The sequence below is a fragment of the Papio anubis genome, chromosome 9 (assembly GCF_008728515.1).
Source record: "Papio anubis isolate 15944 chromosome 9, Panubis1.0, whole genome shotgun sequence".
Lineage (NCBI taxonomy): Eukaryota > Metazoa > Chordata > Mammalia > Primates > Cercopithecidae > Papio > Papio anubis.
Genome location: NC_044984.1, coordinates 50,949,953 through 50,975,629, shown reverse-complemented (window position 1 = coordinate 50,975,629; position 25,677 = coordinate 50,949,953). Strand labels below are relative to the sequence as shown.

Genomic DNA, 25,677 nt, shown 5'->3' with positions numbered 1-25,677 from the left:
TTTATGTTCCTCTTGTCATATTTCTTCTTCCCTTTCTGTTTGGAGTAGCCCCTCCTGTCCCTTAGACTCTTCTAGGGGTGCTGGGAGGTATATATGCATTGTGGGGGGAGGGATGAGTAGTTATATAACTGTTTCATTGTCACTCAGCTGATTGTTGGCAAAGCCAAGACAGGAACCTGTCTGGATTTGTCTGACTTCAAAGCCCACAATTTTTGATGCTGTGACTATGGAAAAAAAGGAAAGGAAATAATCACTAGCCACTTCCCTTCGTCTTTTCTTTTTTCAAAGAATTTCAGCTACCCTTGAGTTACCAAACTTCCAAAGGGACTCCAAGGCTGGGCGTGGTGGCTCATGCCTGTAATCCCAGCACTTTGGGAGGCTGAGGTGGGTGGATCACCTGAGGTCACGAGTTCAAGACCAGCCTGACCAACATGATGAAACCCTGTCTCTACTAAAAATACAAAAATTAGCCAGGCGTGGTGGTATGTGCCTGTAATCCCAGCTACTCGGGAGGCTGAGGCAAGAGAATCACTTGAACCTGGGAGGCGGAGGTTGTAGTGAGCCGAGATCACACCACTGCACTCCAGCCTGGGAGACAGAATGAGACTCCATCTCAAAAAAGAGAAACAAAGGGACTCCAAATGTCCTTTGAGGGGAGAGTCCCATTGTTCCAGGATATTTACCTTCATTTCCTGGAATGCCCTTCCTGCTCAAAACTGAACTCTGACTTTTGATCCTGCAGTGATCAGGACCCCTGTCTTTGGCCAGATACACCCTTGGCCAAGAAAGCAGGGAAGGAGACACTGGATCAGGGAGCAAGTGACCCTTAGGTATAACCCCACTTCCTAATCTGGTAATCCCATTCTGCTTGCTCAGCCATATAGGAATTAATACTAAAGAGATCCCAGTTATTCTATACACCAGGGGGTCATGAGAAAATATCTCTCTCCATCATAGCCCTTCAGAATAGAAGAAAGGGATGCATATTGTAATCCCTTGGCTTTATTTTTCCATCAATTTCTCTTTCCCAATTGAGCCTAGAAATTAGACTCATATAGCCACAAAAATAAGTGTTTATTGAAAAAGGTACATAATTCAATATAAATACAATAAATAATCCTCCCCAAACTGCCCCCAGGAAGATAAATAATCCCCAAATTTCCCTTCCCATCTAATAAATACTCAACCTTATAAGTCAGCATCACAAGTCAGTCAGTATTGGTAATTTTCAACATATGCAGGTCCCATTAATATTAATGGACTAATTAACCTGTTGGCTCACAGGTGCCTGGGGTGGTAGATTTATCTTAGCCTTGCTGGGCCATGGAGATCTGAGTGCCATCCTTGAGCTGCTGGCTTTAGGGGCTCAGGGTTGCTGCTCCATGGGCAAAGACCCGGGCAGCTACAGCCACAAAGGCCTGGAGGCTGCGAAGGATTTTGAAGCGGAGAAGGAGGCGCTGCCATGGCTGGCTGGGACTGGGGCTTGGAATCTGCTGAGTCTCCCAGTGGTGACCCTCAGGCTGAAAGGGCATAAGACACAGTCAGAGAAGACTCTAGACCCTTAACCCCCAATCCTCTGTCTCTGACACCTGCAAGCCCCCATCCTCCAGGCCCCTACTTAATACCTGCAGGAGTTGGCTGAGGCCCAGTAGGGAGGCATGAAGCTGGCCCACAGGGCTATCAGGGAGCAGAGAAGGCTCCCCTGTGAAAATATCCGATCCCAGTAGCTTCTCGTAAAAAATCAGACCCTGGCGAATCCTTTGCAAGCAGAACTAGGGAGAGAAGAAAGCAATGAAAGAGGACATCCTCTTCCTACTCCATTCACTGAAGACTCACCCAGTTTCTTACTATTTTCAGACACAACTTCTGGTTTACCATGGTACCCAGCCATGTTCTCAGTCCCCTCTCCTTCATCGCCCAGCCACATCCCAGTGGTACCTGACTGTTGTCCCTGAGTCCTTGGGGGTCACAGCCATCTCCACACTGGATATGGGGAACATCATTTGTAGTCTCTTCATCTCCCTCTTCTCTTAGATCCTGGAATGGAGGAAGGGGTGGAAAGAATGAAGAAGTAAGATAAGTACTTTTGAAGCCAACCTGACCCTCAGGCCCATGACTCTCCCAGGAACCCTACTCTCTTGCCCTCTCTTACTCCCTGATGGCCTTCAACCCTCCAGTTTCCACTCAAGGCCACAGTCTTCTACCACAGCCTTGGAGAGCTTGGAGAGACTCCTGTTAGGCTCCAGGGGCTGCCACTCACCATGTGTCCCACTAGTGGATGTGCACTCCAGGCCAGTGTGCAGAGCTTCTGTGAAAGCTGCTGGCACTGAGCCCAGGCAGGGCTGCTGCCCCCAGGCACAGCCCTGCCCTGAGCTGTCCAGGACAGCAGCAACAGCAGCATTACAGCTCTGCTCCCCAGCATCTTTTTTGCCTTCTCAAATCTGGCTGGCTCTGTGCCTTGCACCAGTCCTTGTGGAATCTCTGCCCACTTCCACTTGCTTTGAGCCTGATTCTGTTCAGTGCGTCTCTGATTTGGTTCCCTCAGTTGTTCACCGACTTTGTAAGCTGCTTCCTGTTGTTTTTCTCCCTTTGTCTCTGAGTCTTTTAAGGTCCCTGCATTGTAAGGCCCGCCCTTTATACCAGCAGGTGACTCACAGCAGGTGGGATTCCCCTCCCTGCATCATCCCCCTCTGTGGGGAGCCCAGGTATGCGCTTCAGTTCCAGGGGAAATGAGTCGTGTGGTTGCTGTGACTAGAGGCCTGGGATGGGACACATGTGTAATGCTCTCCAGGAATTGAAATGGCTGTAGAAGGGGCGGGGATGGGGGGCGGTGGGGAGTGCACAGCAGGGATGGGGCTGGAGGGGGGAAGGGAGAACAAATATTAAATCAATCTGGTCTCAAGTTCCTTCCTGTTTGACCTTTCCCTGATCTTTTTGCCTCTCAAAGCTATACCCCTACCCCACCCCAAACCTAATTTCCTCACTTCCTCCTGCTTGAGGAAAAAACAAAACAAAGAAACATTCATTCATCTCCCAATAGGATGGTGAGCTGTTTGCAATGAAGTTTGATTCCTACCTGATGCCCTCTATTAGGAATAAACAGGCTTCTTTTTGTCAGTTGGAAACAGCATTATTTTCAACTGGATGGTCCTGGTTTCATAGGAGAGAATGGGCATGAAGGAACTTGGAGAACTGGGAAGCCAGTATGAGGTCTTATTGCTCCCCATTTCAGGCCTCACAGTGGAGGTTAGAAAGGCTCTTGTGGGAAGGGGTTTATTGACTAAGAACCACCTGATTCTTCAACCCTAGTGGCCCAAGATTTCATAGGCTCTATAAGAGTTGGATGATGTTTTTTTCCCGACTAGTGTAAATAAGGCCTGGAAGTTCAACTTAGACATTCCAGCACTTAGCCCCATGGCCTCATTCTGATGTCATCCAAATTGTTCTGGGACCCTCCACTGGGGTTGGGGCAGTCCCGGCTTTGGACCCCATGGCTAGGAAGCCCAGGAGTTCTGGGTAGTTGAAGGTGCAGTGTCAATGACTCTGGCTGGTCCTTCAGCTTGTTGCATCCATGGGTAAAATCCACTGACACCGATTTCATCACCCTCCATGATGCAACATCAAGTGAAACAGCTAAGAGTGTGAGGTTGGGCGTGGGAGTGGAAGGTGGTCCAAAGCCGGGACTGCCCCGACCCTAGTGGGTCCCAGAACAATTTCGAAGACGTCAGAATGAGGCCATCAGTGACCACACAGCTGGCTCCCATCACCTCTCCCAAGAGGTTGACCCTTCTGAGAAATTTGTCCTGAATGGAGGTCTCCCTTCCTTTAGAACTATTCAAAACTGCCCAATGACACTTCTAGTTCAAATATTATGATTCTGTAGGTATGAGCTGAGAGAAGAAAAAAAAAATATTGTGATTCTAAGTTAAACCTACCAAGGGCCAGGCACAGTGGCTCAAGCCTATAATCCCAGTACTTTGGGAGGCTGAGGCAGGTGGATCATGAGGTTAGGAGTTCGAGACCACCCTGGCCATCATGGTGAAACCCTGTCTCTACTAAAAATACAAAAAGAGCCGGCGTAGTGGCGGGCACCTGTAGTCCCAGCTACTCGGGAGGCTGAGGCAAAAGAATCGCTTGAACCCGGGAGGCAGAGGTTGCAGTGAGCCAAGATCACACCACTGCACTCCAGCCTGAGTGACAGGGCAAGACTCTGTCTTAAAAAACAAAACAAAACAAAACAAAACCTACCCCTTCAGATTAAACATTTCCGGCATCAGAGAATTATCTGAGTTTGGGTGAGAACTGATTTGCCTTTCTCCCTAATAAGATGGACACAAATGGAATAAGGAAATGGGAGGGGGCAGGATAGGGAGTTCACCTTACTTGTGTACAACGTCTCCTTTGCTCTTCCCATCTCTGGTCCCCATTCTGGGAGCCCTAAAAGATAAGAGATGAAAGAAAGATGAAAAGGAGGAGGAAGTAGAGCCTGGGGGATGGGATGAGAGGGACAAGGGTGAGTTGGAGGCACCGGGCTCTGCCTCTTTGTTTCACTTCCTGGTGCTGCAGTAGTTGGGTAGGAAGCAGGGTTGGTGGGGAGATTGTGGGACTGTTGAGTGGCAGGAACTACATCCAGGGCTACAACTGACCTGGAGCTATAAGGAGCCCTTGACGTCAGCTGGGCCTAGACCGTTATGCAAATCACATTCACAAGACACTCCTAGGCAGGCCTTTCTAGTTGTATGCCTAGACTCCAAATCAGCTGAAGTTCCCCCAGGTGGTTAATAATGATGGCTAATATATATCCAACTCTCGCTTAATGCCAAGTACTTTGTCTAAGCACTTTACGTGTACTAAACTATTTAATTTTCACAACAACCCTTTAAGGTAGATACTATTATTACCCTATATTACAGATGAGGAGGCTGAGGTGCAGAGATAAGCAATTTGCCCAAGTTCACAGAGCTTCTAAGTGGCTAGAATTCCTTTTTTTTTTTTTTTTTTTTGGAGACAGAATCTTGCTCTGTCCCCCAGGCTGGAGTGTAATGGCGCCATCTTCGCTCACCTCAACCTCCGCCTCCCAGGTTCAGGCGATTCTCCTGCCTCAGCCTCCCAAGTAGCTGGGATTACAGGGATGCGCCATGGGTGCTAATTAGGGGTGGCTAATTTTATATTTTCAGTACAGATGAGCTTTCTCCATGTTGGTCAGACTGGTCTCGAACTCCCAACCTCAGGTGATCCACCTGCCTCTGGCCTCCAAAAGTGCTGGGATTACAGGGGTGAGACACCACACCCGGCGTAAGTGGCTAGAATTCTAATGCAGACAATCTAGCGTCAGATCCTGCATTCTTTTTTGTTCTTGGTTTTTGGGGGGTTTTATTGAGACAGGGTCTCACTCTGTCACCCAGGCCCGAATGCAGTTGCATTTCCGTATACTGCAACCACCACCACTAAGTGATCCCCCCCATTTCAGCCTCCTGAGTAGCTGGGACTACAGGCACAAGCCACCATCCCTGCCTGGATCCTTAGTTTTTAATCACTGCATTACACTGAATACTGTACACCACATATGCTCATGCCTGTAATGCCAGAATTTTGGGGGGCCGAGGCAGGAGGATCGCTTGAGCTTAAGAGTTCAAGACCAGGCCGGGCGCGGTGGCTCAAGCCTGTAATCCCAGCACTTTGGGAGGCCGAGACGGGCGGATCACGAGGTCAGGAGATCGAGACCATGCTGGCTAACACAGTGAAACCCCGTCTCTACTAAAAAATACAAAAAATTAGCCGGGCGAGGTGGCGGGCGCCTGTAGTCCCAGCTACTCTGGAGGCTGAGGCAGGAGAATGGCGTGAACCCAGGAGGCGGAGCTTGCAGTGAGCTGAGATCCGGCCACTGCACTCCAGCCTGGGCGACAGAATGAGACTCCGTCTCAACAACAACAACAAAAAAAAGAGTTCAAGACCAGCCTGGGCAATGTGGCGAAACCCCACCTCTACAGCAGTCATGAATAACTAGGGCTCCAGGCAGGGTTGGTGGCTTGTGCCTGTAGTCCCAGCTACTCAGGAGGCTGAAATGGGGGGGATCACTTAGTGGTGGTGGTTGCAGTATACGGAAATGCAACTGCATTCGGGCCTGGGTGACAGAGTGAGACCCTGTCTCAATAAAACAAAAAAAAAAAAAAAAAAAAAAAAAGTTCAAGACCAGCCTGGGCAATGTGGCGAAACCCCACCTCTACAGAAAAAAAAAATTATCTGGGTTTGGTGGCCCATGCCTGTAGTTACAGCTACTTGGGAGGCTGAAGTGGGAGGATCGCTTGAGCCCAGAAGGTTGAGGCTACAGTGAGCGAGAGGGCCAATGCACTTAAGCATGGGCAACAGAGTGAGACCCCATCTCAAAGAAAAAAAAAGGCTGGGCGCGGTGGCTCACACTTGTAGTCCCAGAACTTTGGGAGGCCGAGGCGGGCGAATCACGATCTAATATTACTGTATTAGAAAGAGTAGTAACAGCTGAGCTAAATAATCTATGTCATGGATGCTCTTGTGTCTCCTCACAGTATCCTTTTTTCTTTTCTTTTTTCGAGACGGAGTTTCGCTCTTATTGACCAGGCTGGAGTGCAATGGTGCCATCTCGGCTTGCTGCACCCTCCCCCTCCCAGGTTCAAGCGATTCTCCTGCCTCAGTCTCCCAAGTAACTCGGATTACAGGCTCCCGCCATCAGGCCCGGCTAATTTTGTATTTTAAGTGGAGACGAGGTTTCTCCATGTTGGTCAGGCTGATCTCGAACTCCTGTCCTCAGGTGATCCGCTCGCGTCGGCCTCCCAGTGCTGGGATTACAGGCGTGAGCTACCGAGCCCGGCGGACATACATTATTTAGCCCAGGTTATTGGGATCTGTAACTCTCATGGGTCTGTTAAGTCTTTCTCAATTCGAGACCTCAAGATGGAGATTTCTTAAAGTGTAGGAACTGTCTAGGTCTCTCAGCACCCACCTTTTTCGGAGATTTTACATCTAATGACCTGCAAAGTCAGATCAAATCAGTTTGAGAGACCATGTGTCTTTTTCTCTCCGTCTAGGCTTTAGGACCTCTGACTGGGTATAGGACCCCACCCCTCTGAGTCCTGGAAATTTAAATTCTTGGGTCCTTTAATGAAGGTCTATTTACCAGCCTTTATTGAGAGAGAAATGTTATAGAATTGAATCTTCCATAAGGAATGTCTCCCATCAGAGTCCCTTTATGTGACCTTTAGAAACAGTAATAACAGCTAAGCTAAAGTTGAGACATCTCACAACCCGGACCCATTTCAAAGCAATTAGAGTTCACAGGACCCACGAATTCTTCAGAATAACAAAAGTCTCAATTTGCCAGGCTCATCCCCCTCTGAGGGATAACGTCCAGCCAGCCTCAAGAGCTAGGGGAATTTGATAACCAGGGGCATCCTGTTACCCGGGAATGTCACCGGGGTCTCTGAGGAGGGAACAATCACGGATGGGAGTTTCAGATGGTTGCCTGTAGAAGATGCAGCCACTTGGACTGGGTCAGGAATCCGGCTCCCGGTTCCTTTTTTTCTCTCCCATATCTAGAAATGATAGGAAATGCCAGCGAGTTTCGGGGGCAACATGGTCAGAGGTGGCGGAGTGGCTCACAAGAGCAACGCAGGGAGAGGAGGTGGACGAAGTCCCGCCGGGAATACCCAACATCGACTCCTAGTGCTTTGCCTTGGGTGCCCCTTATTTTAGAGTTCCTAAAGTTATAGAAAGCATAAAAGTTTGGTTTCCAACTCTAGACGTAATTTTGTTCAAAAAGACTAAAAAGGGTTACTTTTTAACGCCACGTAACAAGTCCGGCGTCTGGTTGCGTTTGTCCCACCGGCGCCCCGTAACCTCTTTTTCCGGCGCCTGCGTCACACGCTCTCTCCTGGAGTCGCCGTACCTGGCTCCTTCTGATTGGCTTAGATGCGCCCGGAGCCCTTCTGATTGGCTTAAATGTGCCCCGAGCCCTTCTTGATTGGAAGGCGCGCCTGGGAGTCCGGTCCTTGGCGCCGTAGTGGTTAGGTTGAGGCCCTAGGCGTGGGGGAGAACTGGGGAAACTGGAATTTCCCGCGGAGCTGACAGCGCTTGCGCTCCCCCTACTCGTTGTAATTCCACGCGCTCCAAAATATCCGCCATGGAGAAATCTTGGTAATGACCCATTCCCCGTAAGCATCCCAGGAACACATCTGACCCTTGCCCTATCCCCCTCCTCGCCGCCGCCGTGGGAGAATTCTGGATAACCGATTTCTCTGGTTCCCCCAGAGAATTCTGGGTAACTAGCCGTTTCCACCACCTTCCCCTGCCCCCGCCCCAATTGTGGGTAACTGGCCATTATTGTTTTCCTCTGGGGAATCCTGGGTAGCTATTGGAGAGGATTCTGGGAAACTGACTTCTCGTTCTCCCCACCGTCCAACCCATCCGTCCTCACCCCCAATTCTGGGAGAAAGCACCTTAGATCCCTCTACCTAACGCCAACCCCTGCAGTTCTCGCTCCCTTCACCTGATGATTCAGGGCTGAACCAGGCAAGTGAGCAGTCTGAAATGAGAAGAAAGGGAAGTCAAGGATTAGGTTAGATATTGGGGTGGTGGAGAGTACAGAGGGCCTAGCGGAGGAGAGATAGGGACAACAGTTCTACCACCTCCACCCCCACTGCCCATCCCTCCCCTGCCTGCTTCCTCCTTTGGCTGGCAGTCTCATCCCTCATGCCTGCCTCATCTCCCTCCTGCCCCATAACTTAGAAGACCCTACGTACCAGTACCTGGACCTACCCTTGACTCAGCTACCTCTTTCCCCTTACAGGCCAGGATGTCCATTCTAGGCCCACCGGTGCTGTCTTGCTGAAGATTGGGTCAGGCATCTAAAGGGACTGTGGTAAGGGAGGGTGTGACATAGGTGTAAGCTGCCATCGTCATCATGAACTTTGAGGGTCTGGACCCTGGACTGGCAGAGTATGCCCCAGCCATGCATTCTGCCCTGGACCCTGTCCTGGATGCCCACCTGAACCCAAGTCTGCTACAGAATGTGGAGCTGGACCCAGAGGGAGTGGCCTTGGAGGCTCTTCCCGTCCAGGAATCAGTGCACATAATGGAAGGTGTCTACTCTGAATTGCACAGCGTGGTGGCTGAAGTGGGTGTACCTGTCTCCGTCTCCCACTTTGACTTGCACGAGGAGATGCTGTGGGTGGGGAGCCACGGGGTAAGAACTGTACCCCTTTGTGAGGGTTGAAAGATGTTGAAGGTCTTTATCTGGTCTTAACCCAAGGACAGCCGCTTTGCAAATAGCCAGTACTGAGGAGTTGTAGTGATGAGACAGCTGGGTCTGGTTGGAGGGATAAATGGAGAATCTAGGATCTAGGAATAAATGACATATTCTTTATCAGAAGGCATCCCACTTTTTTTTTTTTTTTTTTGAGACAGGGTCTTGCTCTGTTGCCCTGGGCTGGAGTGCAATGGCACAATGTGATCATGACTCACTGAAGCGTCAACCTCCTGGGCTCACACAGTCCTCCCACTTTAGCCTCTCAAGTAGCTGGGACTACAGGTGTGCGCAACCAAAACCAGCTAATTTTTACAAAATTGTTTAGTCTTACTCTGTTGCCCAGGCTTGTCTCAAACTCCTGAACTCAAATGATCCTCCTGCTTAGGGCTGCCAAAGTGCTGGGGTTACAGGTGTGAGCCACGGCACCTGGCCAGCATCCTGCTTTTGTCACAGTTGCCCATCCAGTGTTTTGATTTATATTGATACTTGTACCCATCACTTAGTCTGTAGCCATCCAAATCTAATCTCTATTGCTATTGCCCCACCTCTGTTTTCTATTTTTATTATTATAGAATATTTAATGTATGATTCTGCATATCTTATATTGAATCATTTTGTCTTCTCTGGCTGATTTTAATCTCAGAGTAGTTATCAATCTTAATTTTTTAAAATCTGTATCTGTATTGCCAATATGCTATGGTGCCCAAAGGCTTTGTAAGAAATACTATGCTGTTTGGCCGGGCGCGGTGGCTCACATCTGTAATCCCAGCGCTTTGGGAGGCCGAGGCAGGCGGATCACGAGGTCAGGAGATCGAGACCATCCTGGCTGACATGGTGAAACCCTGTCTCTAGTAAAAATACAAAAAATTAACTGGGCGTGGTGGCGGGTGCCTGTAGTCCCAGCTACTCGGGAGGCTGAGGCAGGAAAATCGCTTGAACCCGGGAGGCAGAGGTTGCAGTGAGCCAAGATCACACCACTGCACTCCAGCCTGGGTGACACAGCGAGTCTCTGTCTCAAAAAAAAAGAAAAAAAAAGAAACACTATGCTGTCCTTTGTTTACTAATTGACTTCTTAGGTCATGAATTGTTTTTCCATTAGAAGGGATGAATTTTGTGTGTGTGATTCATTCAGTTTAGTAGGCAGTGTCTACTGCTATGCTAGGCGCCGTGAATAAAGCTAAATAAAACATAATCCTTGCCCTCAAGGAGTTTACAGGACAGTGAGCTAAAAAACATATACAAAAACAGATAATTTCATGGTACTAAGCGCCAGTGTGAAAATCTGTACTGGATGCTGGACAGGATGGAGGATAGTCAGGGCATCCAGAAGGTTGTAACCCCTGAATTGAGTCTTGAAAGATGAGTAGAAATGAGATGAAAAAGATGGGAAAAGGCTGTCTTAGCATAGGATAAGCAAAGATTCCAAAGATATACAAAGCTTGGTGAGTACAAAATTCCGGAACTACAAGCAATTAGGATTTACCGGACTGGAGGAGGTAGACATTTATTCATTCAACCAGTGTTTTTTTGAGCCATATACTAGGTGTCAGACCTTGCTGTAAGGTCTAGGTTTGGAATAAAAGCAAGTAAACAGGAAAACATTTCAATACATTCAGGTGTTGATTAGTACTCTTAAGAAAAATATTGGCTGGGCATGGTGGCTCACACCTGTAATCCCAGCACTTGGGGAGGCCAAAGCAGGCGCATCACCTGAGGTCACGAGTTCAAGACCATCCTGGCCAAACGTGGTGAAACCCCATCTCTACTGAAAATACAAAAATTAGCTGGGTGTGGGGACAGGCACCTGTAATCCCAGCTACTTGGGAGGCTAAGGCAGAATTGCTTGAACCTGGGAGGCAGAGGTTGCAGTGAGCTGAGATCACACCACTGCACTCCTGCCTGGGTGACATCTCAAAAAGAAAAAGAAAAATACAGTGAGGCCAGGCACAGTGGCACCTGTAATCCCGGCACTTTGATAAGCCAAGGTGGGAGGGTTGGTTGAGCCCAAGAGTTCAAGACCAGCCTGGGCAACATAGCAAGACCCCATCTCTATTAAAAGAGAAATACAGTTGAGTAAGGGGGTTGAGGTAATGAAGGGTGGGAAAGGTTGCTATTTTGTTTGGTTTTGTAGTGTTTTAATTTTAATCTTTTTTCCTAATGGCTCTTTTAGAAACAATGTTGCTACTTTAGATAGTTGGTCAGGAGTTCTCTCTGATAAAGTAACATTTGAATAGAGACTTGAATGCAGCACCAAAAAGGGGAACAAGGAGGCAGAGCCCCATGCCTCTAACTCATCCTTGTGCCTCTCCTTTACTATTCTAGGCCCTCTAGAACGGAGGGAAGGACCCATGTTCCTTGGGAAGGAACATTCTAGAGAACTTCATATGCCATGTTAAAATAGCTTGGACCTTGAACTTGAACCTTCAGGCCACTGAAGGGCTTTTTTTTTTTTTTTTTTTTTTAAGACAGACTCTCACTCAGTTGCCCAGGTTGGAGTGTAGTGGTGCCATCTCAGCTCACTGCAACCTCTGCCCCCCAGGTTCAAGTAATCCTCCTGCCTCAGCCTCCCGAGTAGCTGGGACTACAGGTGTGCACCACCATGCCCAGCTAATTTTTGTATTTTTAGTAGAGATGGGGTTTCACCATGTTGGCCAGGCTGGTTTCAAACTCCTGGCCTCAAGTGATCCACCTGCCTCGGCATCCCAAAGTGCTGGGATTACAGCATGAGCCACGGTGCCCAGCCTCAGATTTAGGAAATATTTAGGAAGCAAAATAGGCCAGGCGCGGTGACTCAGACCTGTAATCCCAGCATTTTGGGAGGCCGAGGCAGGTGGATCACCTGAGGTCAGGATTTTGAAGCCAGCCTGGCCAACATGGTGAAACCCCCTTTCTACTAAAAATACAAAAAATTAGCTAGACGTGGTGGCGCATGTCTGTAATCCTAGCTACCTGGGAGACTGAGGCAGGAGAATTGCTCAAACCCGGGAGGCAGAGGTTGCAGTGAGCTGAGATCGTGCCATTACACTCCAGCCTGGGCAACAAGAGTGAAACTCCATCTCAAAAATTAATACATAAATAAAATATTCTAAAAATCCTTGGTTATCTAGTTGTTAGGAAAAAATAAATAGGACTTGACTGTCAGATATATGGCTTGGTCAACTAGGTAGATCTTGGTACCATAGAGAATACAGTAAGAAAAATTGAAATGAAATAAAAATGGTGAATTTAATTTAGGATGTCATGAGTTTGAGGTTATGATGGGATATTTAAGGAGGTTTAGTAGTTACCGTCATCTTCTTGGTATCCATGTGGGATTGGTTCCAGGATCCAAAGATACCAGATACCAAAATTCAAGGATGCCTAAATCCCTTATAGAAAATGATATAGTATTTGCATATAACCTTATGCACATCCTCCCAGATGTGAAACATAAGAAAGTCAGCTGGCCAGTAGGGAATTGGACTATGTCCCTGACTTTCTATAGACTGTTCTAACCAAGTGAGCCATTACCTATTCTGCAGGGTCATTGTGAGGATAAAATGAGGTAGAGTTTACAAAAATACTGTGTAACACATTAAACAAACATAAGACAGTATTATCAGTGTCTTTATCACTAAGATTGACTGGTTCCTAGCCTTTTGCCTCTGTTGCTCCTGGTCACAAAGGCAAAGCAAGAAAGGATCAAGGCTGAGCCATGCTCAGTCCCTGACCTGGCCATAGGATGGCCCTTGCCCCTCCACTCTAAGTGTCTCTGTTGTCTTTGTCCTCTATAGGGCCATGCCACTTCATTTTTTGGCCCAGCCTTGGAGCGCTACTCATCCTTTCAAGTCAATGGCAGTGATGATATTCGGCAGATCCAGAGCCTGGAGAATGGTATCCTTTTTCTCACCAAGAACAATCTCAAGTACATGGCCCGTGGGGGCCTCATTATATTTGATTACCTGTAAGTGGCTTCTCAGCTCTGGACTGGGAACGAGGATGCCTCATAGGGTGGGAAGGCTAAGGGATTGGCAGCTTGTAAGGCCTGGGCCCCTTAGCCTTTCCTCTCCCCAATAGGCTAGATGAGAATGAGGATATGCACAGTCTCCTACTGACTGACAGCAGCACTCTACTCATTGGTGGGCTGCAGAATCACATACTAGAGATTGATCTTAACACTGTCCAGGAGACTCAGAAGGTACAAGCCTGGAGCAAGAAAGACCTATGCAGGGTCTGAGGTTGTTGAGGGGACAGGGTATGCTTGGGCTGGTAATGTGCCTGAGATGTGGGTGTGACCTTTCTGTTCCCTTGGTCTGTGGGAAAAATCATTCTTCTCGCTGGTTTTTCCTGCTTCCCTCTCCAGTATGCAGTAGAGACGCCGGGAGTCACCATCATGAGACAGACAAATCGCTTCTTCTTCTGCGGCCACACGTCTGGCAAGGTGGCCAAGTTCCATTTCTCTTCCCACTGCAGGACCCTGTTTCACTAGATACCTGATTGGGATCTGCTTTCCCTTAACTCTGGGGTGTAGTTGGATTGGAGATGAGGGATGAGTGGAGTGAATTCACTTCCTACTCAGTGATGTTCTACCATGAGATTATTTTGCAGTTTGATGTTTTCTATGATAATGAAGTCTCCTCGAAGCGCCTTCCAGCTCTGGGCTTCTCTGTTTGCCTTTTCTGTGCTTTAAGTTTCCCTATCCTAAAGCCCTAGTTCCTTTGGTAGGGACCCCACTGGGTTAGGTAGGTGGCAGTTATTTTTCCTGATAACAGAATTTGCAGATAACTGAATTTATTTTTTATTTTTTTTAGGTTTCCCTGAGAGATCTCCGTACTTTTAAGGTGGAACATGAGTTTGATGCCTTCTCAGGAAGTCTTTCAGATTTTGATGTGCATGGCAACCTGCTAGCTGCCTGCGGCTTCTCCAGCCGCCTCACTGGCCTGGCCTGCGACCGTTTCCTCAAGGTGTATGATTTGCGCATGATGCGTGCCATCACACCACTTCAAGTACATGTGGATCCTGCCTTCTTGCGCTTCATTCCTACATATACTTCTCGTCTTGCTATCATCTCTCAGTCAGGTATGAAGGACATATGGGATTGGGTAGGAGGGATCAATGAGCAAAGGAGAGCTAGAACCTGAATGAGTACTCATCCAGAAACCTCTTTGTTGGGGAAATAAGTAACCTTTCATCAGGGTCTCAGGGTTTTACTTGGGTTTGGCCAGAGATTAGAGCTTTTATTTTCTTGAATGTGAGGAACATGGAAAAAGGTAAAGATAAAGTAGGCAGAGTAACTGTAGAATTACTCTTTGCTGAGTAGCAAACCATCTGTGGTTTATGGAAGGCATCAGGTGACATTCTGTCTCTAGGCATGGATTTGGGGCCCATCTTGTCCTGAAATCGGGAAGAGGATAGGAAGGGCATAAGAGTATGGCTCTCTTTCACTTTCTAGAGCTCGGTGGGTTTCTTCCTTCTTTGTAGGGCAGTGCCAGTTCTGTGAACCCACAGGCCTAGCCAACCCAGCAGATATCTTTCATGTGAATCCTGTGGGGCCTCTGCTAATGACATTTGACGTGTCAGCCAGCAAGCAGGCCCTGGCGTTTGGGGATTCTGAGGGCTGTGTGCACCTCTGGACTGATTCCCCGGAGCCTTCCTTCAACCCCTACTCCCGTGAGACTGAGTTTGCTTTGCCGTGTCTCGTGGACTCACTGCCTCCTCTGGACTGGAGCCAGGACCTGCTGCCTCTTTCCCTCATCCCTGTCCCACTCACCACTGACACACTTCTCTCTGATTGGCCTGCTGCCAACTCTGCTCCAGCTCCCAGGTTGTACCCTACCTCTGGGCCAAAAGGTGGGAGGGATGGGGAAAGGGCAAAGATATCAGAATTCTCTGCTAGCCTTGTTATTATTCTACTACTTTCCTGATTTTTGTCTACCTTCAGTATTTTCTTTTTCTCTGGACCCTTGGGGATTGGGGAGTGGATCTGTGTACACCATAACAATTTAAGTCCTAGAACTATACTGGATTGTAGGCGAGCACCACCTGTGGATGCAGAGATTCTGCGCACCATGAAGAAGGTGGGCTTCATTGGCTATGCGCCCAATCCTCGCACCAAGCTGCGCAATCAGGTGTGTTCAGAGTGGAGGATCAGCCCCCACCCCAGCCCACTGAAGTTTCTCCTGTCTTTTTCCTTTACTAGTCTTTCTTTTGTTTTTAGATCCTGTTGGTAACCTACCGAATTGATGGAACTATGCTAGGTGTTAGGAGGATTCAAAGATAGAGAAGCTAGGGTCCTTGCTGTTAGGAAATTTAGTATTTGGTTGGTGAAGAGAAGACATAGCCATATCAGACATTATGTTCTGTTGTTAAATGCTGAAGGAATGTCATAAGCATTTAGTGCCAGAGCTGTTTGGAGAGAAAATGTTACTCCAGGCTAAAGTGACCAGGGAAGGTGTAATGAAAGAGCTGGGTATTAAGCTGGAAAGGTGGGATATAAGTTAAGTAGATAGAAACAGAGGAGAATATCCAAGATGAGAGAAGAGTGTTAGCAAAGGTCTCAAGAGGCATACATGCAAAACATGTATCTGAGGGGGACTATATGAGTATACCAGTCTGGCCAGAGTAGATGTTGCTATTGGGATGTAGTGAGAGATTAAAGTTAGAAGTGGCCAGATTGTGAAGCTTTGAACACCAGTTTATAATAGAGGAAGTAATACACAGAAAGCAGCATTCTACAAGGGTTAATTTGGTAGTGGTGTGCTGGACAGAGTGAATATAGGGAGACCAGTGTGGATGCCATCACAGTTGTCCAGCTGTGCTGAAGCAGAGTGTTGGCAGTGGAAATAGAAAGGAAGCAGTAGATGCTGAGAATGCTATGAATGTAGAAGGTTCAGGACTTGGTGGCTGTTTCAATGTTGGGATAAATGAGGGTGAAGCCAAAGATGACAAGACATCCAACAAGGTTACCTCTTCTTAAAATCCCTAGATACCTTACAGACTCAAGGAGTCAGACAGTGAATTTGACAGCTTCAGCCAGGTCACTGAGTCACCAGTAGGACGAGAAGAGGAGCCACATCTCCACATGGTTTCTAAGAAATACCGCAAGGTGCTGGGGGACATCAGGGCCTGTGGGATGTGAGGAAAGGTACCCTAGGAAGGAAATCATATGAGAAAGGATAGAAGGACTCAGTCAGGAGGCCTTCAGCTATCACCCTGGACCCAGGAGGAAGGTTCTAGGAAAGGCTATGGCTACTGGAAAGATTTGGGGACTCGGAGGATATCCTTGTCTTGCTCAGACTATTTCTGCCTTAGGTGACCATCAAATATTCCAAGCTAGGGCTGGAGGACTTTGACTTCAAACACTACAATAAGACCTTGTTTGCTGGATTAGAGCCCCACATCCCCAACGCCTACTGTAACTGCATGATCCAGGTAAGGGTTGGGTATTCCTACAACTTGAACGTGCCTACTGCTTTCCTTCTTCCCTATGGCCACTCGACCCTGCTCTTTCCAGGTCTCCTCAGCCATGCTCACTTTACCATGGTCTCCTCTACAATTCTTTCTTGCCTCTACAACTTTCAAGTCTCCTCTGAGCTCCACTGGTTTGGTGGACTCACTGCTTCGGTGGACTCCTGCTGTGTATTTTCCAGCAGCTCACTTAACCTTCATATTTCTCCTCACCCCTAGGCCAGTTTCCTACATCAGTTCTTCTGCTTTTCCCTCCAGGTGCTCTATTTCCTGGAGCCTGTACGCTGTCTAATTCAAAACCACCTTTGCCAGAAGGAGTTCTGTCTGGCATGTGAGCTGGGCTTCCTCTTTCACATGTTGGACCTCTCTCGTGGTGACCCTTGCCAGGTCAGTACCTGGAGACCTGAGACACTTAAAATGGAAGGGGAAGGAAGGTGGATACAAAAGAGAAAATAACCCCTTTCCACCAACACATTTCCAGGGCAGTAATTTTCTTCGGGCATTCCGTACTATTCCTGAGGCCTCAGCCCTTGGTCTGATCCTGGCTGACTCAGATGAGGCTTCAGGCAAGGGCAATCTGGCCAGGCTCATTCAGAGGTGGAATCGCTTCATTCTCACTCAACTGCATCAAGATATGCAGGAGCTGGAAGTACCACAGGCTTATCGAGGTGCTGGAGGCAGGTATGAAATCAGGATAGAAATAGTTAAAGCCATCATGACAGGCCCCTCTGTGATTTAAAGGGTCTCCTAACTTCCTCAGTGTGCATATATCATCCTCTCCACTCTTAGCAGCTTTTGCTCATCGGGGGACTCTGTTATTGGGCAGCTCTTCAGCTGTGAGATGGAGAACTGCAGCCTCTGCCGCTGTGGCAGCGAGACCGTGCGAGCCTCATCCACCCTGCTTTTCACACTCTCCTACCCTGATGGTAGCAACAGTGGTGTACCCTTCAGCTCTGTTGGGAAGGCTCCCCAAAATGTCCTGTAATATCAGGGAGAGGGTGTTGGGGACTAACTGTGGGTAGAGGGGAGAACCAGGAGTAAAGCATCTAATTTTCCCTCAGATAAAACTGGGAAGAACTATGACTTTGCTCAGGTGCTGAAGCGAAGCATCTGCCTGGACCAGAATACACAGGCCTGGTGTGACAACTGTGAAAAGTACCAGCCCACGGTGAGTGGACTGTTGGACTGGACTAGAGTCCTGGTCCTGCCATGGAGATTCAGCACCATCCCATGTGGGGCTGGCTCTGTCAACACTGCCATCCAGGGATCTCTGGTGGAGTGAGGAATCCCAGTTTGAGGACACAGACCCAGGTCCCTGTCCAGACTCCTTTTCCTGTACGTTCCCTGCCATTCCTTGTTTGTTTTTTCCTCTCAGATTCAGACCCGCAACATCCGCCATCTGCCAGATATTCTTGTCATCAATTGTGAGGTGAACAGCTCAAAAGAGGCTGATTTCTGGAGAATGCAGGCTGAGGTAAGGACTCAGACTAGAAACAGGGCTTCAGGAATAATTTTTCATTTTATCCCCGTTCTGACCTCCATACATGATTATGTTCCTGAAGAACTGGATGTTTTTCTTTTGTGTTCAGGTTGCCTTCAAGATGGCAGTAAAGAAACATGGTGGGGAAATCTCCAAGAACAAGGAGTTTGCTTTGGCTGATTGGTAGGTGCTGTCTTGGGAGTTGTCAAATGATTGAATTGTCCAGTGGCTCCTCTTGTCAAGATCTCTTTCAGAACAAATTTCCAATTCTTCTGACCTGATAGGAAGGAACTAGGGAGTCCAGAGGGTGTGCTGGTATGTCCCTCCATTGAGGAGTTGAAGAATGTCTGGCTTCCTTTCTCCATTCGCATGAAGATGACCAAGAACAAAGGGCTGGATGTTTGCAATTGGACTGATGGGGATGAGATGCAGGTTGTTGAAAAACCGGGAAGAGGAAAGGGAATAAGGGAGAGAAGGTGGGGCAGAAGGTAAAGGAGGGCAGGGGAAGGTGAAACTTAGCAGAAGGAAAAGGAAGAGAATAAGGCCTAGTATTTACCTGTTAGGGGATTTTCCGTAGTCACTCAGTTCAGTGTTGGGGTCCTAGATGGGCTAGGATGGAGATAACCCACCCTGGTACCCCATCCCCTATACCCCCAACTCCCTGTCCTCTGTCCCCATTCCCCTCCCTTCCCCATCCTTAAACTTAGCTTAGCAGCCTGGGTACCCCCCTCACAGTGGGGCCCAGCCAGGGCAGAGGAGGAGCATGGTGTCTATGTGTATGACCTGATGGCTACTGTGGTACACATCCTGGACTCACGCACAGGGGGCAGCCTGGTGGCTCACATCAAAGTTGGAGAGACCTACCACCAGCGCAAGGAGGTGAGTGAGGTTATAGAGGGCAGGAACACTCCTGGGATGGCCACAGTGAGTCCCAGATCTGTCCTTAAGTCTGAGACAGTGGTCTAGCCATCACTTTGTATCACCACAGGCTTTCTTTGTATTTCCATAGGGTGTTACTCACCAGCAGTGGTATCTGTTCAATGACTTTCTTATTGAACCTATTGATAAGGTTAGTTGCAACATGTTCTGTTTCTTCTTTCATTTCCCCTTTTCCTAGCATCCTTATCTTTTTTTTTTTTTTTTTTGAGACGGAGTCTCGCTCTGTAGCCCAGGCTGGAGTGCAGTGGCCGGTTCTCAGCTCACTGCAAGCTCCGCCTCCCGGGTTCACGCCATTCTCCGGCCTCAGCCTCCCGAGTAGCGAGTAGCTGGGACTACAGACGCCCGCCACCTCGCCCGGCTAGTTTTTTTTTTTGTATTTCTTAGTAGAGACAGGGTTTCACCGTGTTCGCCAGGATGGTCTCGATCTCCTGACCTCGTGATCCGCCCGTCTCGGCCTCCCAAAGTGCTGGGATTACAGGCTTGAGCCACCGCGCCCGGCGCATCCTTATCTTTAGGGCCCTATAGAATGCCAGGCAGATTCAACAGGGAGGGAGGAAGGAATCCTCAGAAATAAAAACCATTAGCACTTAAAAATAGCACCTGAAAAAAAAAAAAAAAAAACTAGCACCTGAGTCCTGGCCTCTTGTCTGAAGTGGGGAAAAGGAAAAGGGTGATATACATTAGCCATAAGTGCTTTTTCTCTTCTATAGCATGAAGCTGTGCAGTTTGACATGAATTGGAAAGTACCTGCAATCCTTTATTATGTCAAACGGAATCTCAATTCCAGATACAACCTGAACAGTAAGTGCTACACAGTAGACCCAAGTGTGTGGGCAGTTTAGATTGGGCTTCAGGATGAGATCTGGGACATTGCTTGCAAGTACTTAGGATTGGTAACCAGTGTTAATATTTCTGGAGATACTAAAGAGATTCCTGTTTATCAGACCTTAAATTTAGAAGCACGAAATCCAGCCTGAGCAACATAGCAAGACCCCATCTCTTAAATTTTTTTTTTTTTTTTTGAGATGGAGTCTCACTCTGTCACCCAGGCTGGAGTGCAATGGCATAGTCTCGGCTCACTGAAACCTCTGCCTCCTGGGTTCAAGCGATTCTCCTGCCTCAGCCTCCTGAGTAGCTGGAATTACAGACGCCCGCCACCACGCCTGGCTAATTTTTTTGTATTTTTAGTAGAGACAGGGTTTCACCACGTTGGTCAGGCTGGTCTCAAACTCCTAACCTCATGATCTGCCCGCCTCGGCCTCCCAAAGTGCTGGAATTACAGGCGTAAGCAACCACACCCAGCCTAAAAAAAGTTTTCTTTTTTTTTTTTAATTAGCCTGTGTAGGCCAGGCACAGTGGCTTATGGCCTGTAATCCCAGCATTTTGGGAGGCTGAGGCGGGCAGATCACTTGAGCTCAAGAGTTCGAGACCAGTCTGGGCAACATGGTGAAACCCTGTCTCTACAAAAATTACAAAAAGTAGCCGGGTGTGGTGATGTGCTCCTGTTGTCTCAGCTACTTGGGAGGCTGAGGCAGGAGAATCACTTCAGCCTGGGAGTCGGAGGTTTCAGTGAGTCGAGATTGCATCATTGCAGTCTAGCCTGGGTGACAAGAGTGAAACCCTGTCTCAAAAAAAAAAAAAAAAATTTAGCTGAGTGTGGTAGCATATACTTGTGGTCCCAGCTAAAGCTGGAGAGGCTGAGGTGGGAAGATCACCTGAGCCCAGGAGGCCAAGGCTACAGTGAGTAAGCCATGATTGTACCAGAGTGTACTCCAGCCTAGGCAACAGGATGAGACCGCTTTTTTTTTTTTTTTTTTTGAAACGGGGTTTCACTTTTTTTCCCCTGCCGGTTGTGAAATGGCAAGTTTTTGGCTCACTGTGACCTCCACCTCCCGGGTTCAAGCAGTTCTCCTGCCTCAGCCTCCTGAGTAGCTGGGACTACAGGTGCCTGCCACCATGCCCGGCTAATTTTTTGTATTTTTAGTAGAGACGGGGTTTCACCATGTTGGCCAGGTTGGTTTTGAACTCCTGACCTCGTGATCTGCCCGCCTTGGCCTCCCAAAATGCTGGGATTACAGCCGTGAGCCACGGTGCCCAGCCTGAGACCCTGTCTTTTTAAAAAAAAAAACAAAAAAAAAAACAACGCTGTAAATCTTGAGAGTGGAGTGGAAATGAGATGAGGGGGGACATTTGGTCCAAATGGCTTAGGTTATGATGTTATATCTAATTATTATTTTTTGTGGGACAGAGTTTTGCTCTTGTTGCCCAGGCTGGAGTGCAATGCGTGATCTTGGCTCACTGCGACCTCTGCCTCCCGGGTTCAAGTGATTTTCCTGCCTCAGCCTCCCAAGCAGTTGGGATTACAGGCAGGTGCCACTACGCCTAGCTAATTTTTTTGTTTTTTGTCCAATTAGTAGAGACGGGTTTCACCATGTTGGCCAGGCTGGTCTCAAACTCCTGACCTGGTGATCTGCCTGCCTTGGCCTCCCAAAGTACTGGGATTACAGGCGTAAGCCACTGCGCCTGTCTCATGTCTAATTATTCTTACCCCAAATGAAGATCTCTTTTGGAGGTGAGCTCCTTTTTTTTTTTTTTTTTTTTTTTTTTTTGAGATGAAGTCTTGCTCTTGTTCCCCCAGGCTGGAGTGCAATGGCGCGATCTCGGCTCACTGCAACCTCTGCCTCCGGGGTTCAAGTGATTCTCCTGCCTCAGCCTCCTGAGTAGCTGGGATTACAGGCGCGTACCACCACACCTGGCTAATTTTTGTATTTTTAGTAGAGACAGGGTTTCACCATGTTGGCCAGGCTGGTCTTACACTCCTGACCTCAGGTGATCTGCCTGCCTTGGCCTCCCAAAGTGCTGGGATTATAGGCATGAGTCACCACGCCCAGCTGTGAGCTCCTTATTTAAGTACCTATTTGGTATCTTTAAACCATAGTTTCTCTGTAACCTTTTTCTGGATTCTCTAAACTAAGGTCCAAGTGAAAATCTTATTCTTTATTCTCTGTGGTCTTTTCTGGTTTTTTTCTCAGCATGTTTGTTGATAATTTTGTGATGTGACCTGCTCTGTCTACCTGTCCCATTTATCAGACATGATCTTTTTTCCCACGTGCTTTGATTATTGAGGGGTCAAGTGAAGACCCAGAGTCTATCAGCCACATTGGGCTTCTCTCCCCTAGTCACTTCGCTATCCAAGCCCTGTGTCCTCTTCATTCTCCCTTCTAGTCAAGAACCCTATTGAGGCAAGTGTCTTGCTGGCTGAAGCCTCGCTGGCACGGAAGCAGCGGAAAACACATACTACCTTTATTCCACTGATGCTGAATGAGATGCCACAGATTGGGGACCTGGTGGGTCTGGATGCTGAGTTTGTCACCCTTAATGAGGTAACCAAGACCAAAGGGATGGGGCATTGGAAGAGAACTCTGAGGATATTAGGAGTTGTAAGCATTTCTCTGATTTCCTTATTAACTCTTCTCATGTAGGAGGAAGCAGAGTTACGCAGTGATGGTACCAAGTCTACCATTAAACCAAGTCAGATGTCAGTAGCCAGGATTACCTGTGTCCGGGGCCAGGGACCTAATGAGGGTATCCCCTTCATTGATGACTACATCTCTACCCAGGAGCAGGTATTAAGATACAGAGATGCAAGTGAGGCACACCCTGGTGCTTATGTACAGTGCTCAAGAACCCAGGGAAGAGTGATAGGGGAAAACTCCACCTCACTTCCTGAAAAAGACTTGTCCTTTTCTCTATTCCTAGGTGGTGGATTACTTGACTCAATACTCGGGTATAAAGCCTGGTGACCTCGATGCCAAAATTTCCTCCAAGCACCTAACAACTCTCAAGTCTACCTACTTAAAGCTTCGTTTTCTCATTGACATTGGAGTCAAGTTTGTGGGTCATGGCCTGCAGAAGGACTTCCGGGTCATCAACCTGATGGTTTGGCAGGGCTCTTTTAAGAGTCTTCTTGTGAGAGTGGGCCCCTCAGGGTATACATTGTGCCTTCAGAGAATGGGAAATTATAGTCCCCTACCTTAAGTCTCCCCCTCTTTTATCTTTGCCAGGTGCCCAAGGACCAAGTCCTTGATACTGTCTACCTGTTCCACATGCCCCGAAAACGAATGATTTCCCTGCGATTCCTTGCTTGGTACTTTCTGGGTGAGTTGCTCTGCCTTGTAGGCCCCTGTGGTGTACATTAATAGCAGAAGCAGCCATTTAAAAAAAAAGCAATCGTGTCCTTTGCAGCAACATGGATGGAGCTGTGGGCCATCATACTAAGTGAACTAACTCAGAAACAGAAAATCAGATACCACATATTCTCACTTATAAGTTGGAACTAAACAATGAGTACATATGGACATAAGGATGGAAATAATAGACACTGGGGACTCTAAAAGTGGGGTTGGTGGGGGATGGGTGAGGGTTGAAAATTACGTATTGGCTGCATAGTTCACTATTTGCATATTAGGGATACCAGAAGCCCAGTCCTCACCAGTACATGATATACCCATGTAGCAAACATGCACATGTACCCCAAATCTAAAATAAAATTTAAACATAAAAAATAAAAGCATGGGGGGAAAAGACAAAGTAGGAAAAGTGTTAGAGGACAAAGTGGGAGTAGGGGTGACCCTCAGTTAGTGGTGACAGTTACTAATGGATTTAATTAACTTCAATATCCCTTCTGTGCAATGAAGAAGATGTTTGACAATTTCCCTTAAGGACAGTCAGGCTTTTTAGTTTTCTGGAGTCAGGTAGGAGTGGGGAGACATGTTCCTACCTCCCTTTGCTGGGTCCCAAACTATTCCACCTTTACTTACCCCAGACCTGAAGATTCAAGGGGAAACCCATGACAGTATTGAGGATGCACGCACAGCCCTTCAGCTCTACCGAAAGTATCTGGAGCTAAGCAAAAATGGCACTGAGCCTGAGTCTTTCCACAAGGTGCTCAAGGGTCTTTATGAGAAGGGCCGAAAGATGGACTGGAAGGTGCCTGAGCCTGAGGGCCAAACAAGTCCCAAGAGTAAGACGTGGGATGGGACAAGGGAAACTGGACTGGGTGGATTTTGTATTTTGTTTGTGACAGGGTCTCACTCTTACCCAGGCTGAAGTGCAGTAGCGTGATTACAGCTCACTGCAGCCTCGACTTCCTGGGCTCAAGTGATTCTCCCACCTCAGACTCCCAAGTACCTGGGACAACAGGCACACACCACCACACCCAGCTAATTTTTGTACTTTTTGTAGAAACAGGGTTTTGCCATGTTGCACAGGCTGGTCTTAAACTCCTGGGCTCAAGCGATCCATCCACCTTGGGCTCACAAAGTGCTGGGATTACAGGCATGAGCCCAGCGCCCCCAACTGGGTGGATTTTGATTGCACATATGGAGAATAGCACTTCACAGTTTACAAAGCACTTCATCCTCCTAACATTCAGTGAAATACATTTTATCAAAACTCTCCATTAACTATAACTTCCTCTTGCCCAAGTCTAAAATGTTCAGGGAGGGTCCATGCCCTTTTTTCTCTTGCATTTTTCCTTCATAGGAAGTAATGAGAAGATGCTTTTTTCTCTACTCAGCTTGAATCATGCTTTTTGGTTTTGTCTCTGACAGATGCAGCTGTCTTCTCCTCAGTGCTGGCGCTCTGACTACCCTTCCCAAAGAACCACTGCCCTCTCCCTTTACTGTTCTATAGCCCCAGAACTGGGAGATGGCTTCCTTAGTTGGCTATACCTTGTCCACTTCCAGTACTGGACGTGCTCAGGGTCTAGAGTCTCAGATGGTGCTATTAATAGAACTGGAACACAGCAGAATTGTTGCAAAGGTTCTAGGAGCCAGATTCATTCCTTCTTCATCCTTTGCAAAACAGTGGCACAGAAACGGAGTCTAGAATTGACCCAGATGGAAAGTAATTGGTATTCTTAATATCCTGGTTCACTAATATCCAGGCAGAGAAGCTCCTGGAACCATAATTGTCAGTTCCTAGCTGGCTAGGGATTGAAGTCCTGGACAGCGACAGAGGATACCACAGTAGTTCAAGACTTAGCACAAGTCACCAACTGCTTCAGGGATGCCTGGAGGGGCCAGCAAGTAGAGTGTTGGTGGCCCAAACAAACCAGTGTTGCCAATACCATTGCCAAAAGGGCCTTTGGATCCTGGACAAAGCTTAGCTGCTGGCTTCATTTATTCCTGCTGATGGCTGAGAAGCATCTGTCTTCCATCCCACTCTCCTGTCCCAAGTTTTGTTCCGTTTTTTAAAAATTTGTTGTAAACTGCATGTTTTATAAAATAAAAACAAAATACCATTTGTCATTTATCTCATTAGGGAACTGCTAGTGTGGGTTCTCTGGCTTCAGTCTTCCTCTCCTTCCTTTGAAGGTAAAGGTGCGGAATCCAAAGTTATGGATATGAAAGGGTATAATTGGGCCAGGCGCAGTGGGTCACTTCTGTAATCCCAGCACTTTGGGAGGCCGAGGTGGGTGGATCAGGAGGTCAGGAGTTCAAGACCAGTGTGACGAAGATGGTGAAACCCC

At 47.8% G+C, this 25,677-nt stretch overlaps 2 protein-coding genes across 13 annotated transcripts; one reads left to right on the top strand and one right to left on the bottom strand.

Moving 5' to 3' along the window:
- Window positions 1-899: 899 nt before the first annotated feature.
- On the bottom strand, window positions 900-8,360 carry IL23A (interleukin 23 subunit alpha). 3 transcript variants are annotated; one of them, XR_004176090.1, is made up of 5 exons: window positions 7,811-7,914; window positions 4,384-4,437; window positions 1,939-2,037; window positions 1,626-1,772; window positions 900-1,520 (listed from the first exon to the last, which is right to left on the bottom strand). XR_004176090.1 is itself a non-coding variant. In XM_031650556.1 (5 exons), exons 1-5 carry the CDS (start codon window positions 8,351-8,353, stop codon window positions 1,359-1,361), a joined length of 894 nt encoding a protein of 297 aa, XP_031506416.1. In that variant the 5' UTR covers window positions 8,354-8,360; the 3' UTR covers window positions 1,056-1,358. The 3 variants fall into 3 exon arrangements, 2 of the variants coding, with proteins under 2 accessions (XP_031506416.1, XP_003906652.1); XM_031650556.1 differs by lacking the exon at window positions 7,811-7,914 and adding an exon at window positions 7,922-8,360 and having other exon boundaries at window positions 1,056-1,520; XM_003906603.4 differs by lacking the exons at window positions 4,384-4,437; window positions 7,811-7,914 and adding an exon at window positions 2,261-2,835 and having other exon boundaries at window positions 1,056-1,520.
- On the top strand, window positions 8,030-25,465 carry PAN2 (poly(A) specific ribonuclease subunit PAN2). Of its 10 annotated transcripts, none has more exons than XM_031650550.1 (26): window positions 8,030-8,169; window positions 8,822-9,217; window positions 13,054-13,223; window positions 13,337-13,457; window positions 13,623-13,700; window positions 14,071-14,338; window positions 14,741-15,083; window positions 15,291-15,387; window positions 16,245-16,364; window positions 16,571-16,690; window positions 16,985-17,113; window positions 17,208-17,407; window positions 17,516-17,652; window positions 17,788-17,894; window positions 18,102-18,200; window positions 18,316-18,389; window positions 18,491-18,638; window positions 18,942-19,085; window positions 19,216-19,275; window positions 19,856-19,946; window positions 22,371-22,528; window positions 22,628-22,771; window positions 22,905-23,084; window positions 23,210-23,303; window positions 23,971-24,168; window positions 24,758-25,465. In XM_031650550.1, the coding sequence occupies exons 2-26, from the start codon at window positions 8,936-8,938 to the stop codon at window positions 24,790-24,792; spliced, it is 3,597 nt and encodes a 1,198-aa protein (XP_031506410.1). In that variant the 5' UTR covers window positions 8,030-8,169; window positions 8,822-8,935; the 3' UTR covers window positions 24,793-25,465. The 10 variants fall into 10 exon arrangements, 9 of the variants coding, with proteins under 9 accessions (XP_031506410.1, XP_031506406.1, XP_031506408.1 ...); XM_031650546.1 differs by having other exon boundaries at window positions 8,055-8,169; window positions 22,905-23,114; window positions 24,758-25,460; XM_031650548.1 differs by lacking the exon at window positions 8,030-8,169 and adding an exon at window positions 8,192-8,293 and having other exon boundaries at window positions 22,905-23,114.
- Window positions 25,466-25,677: the final 212 nt, after the last annotated feature.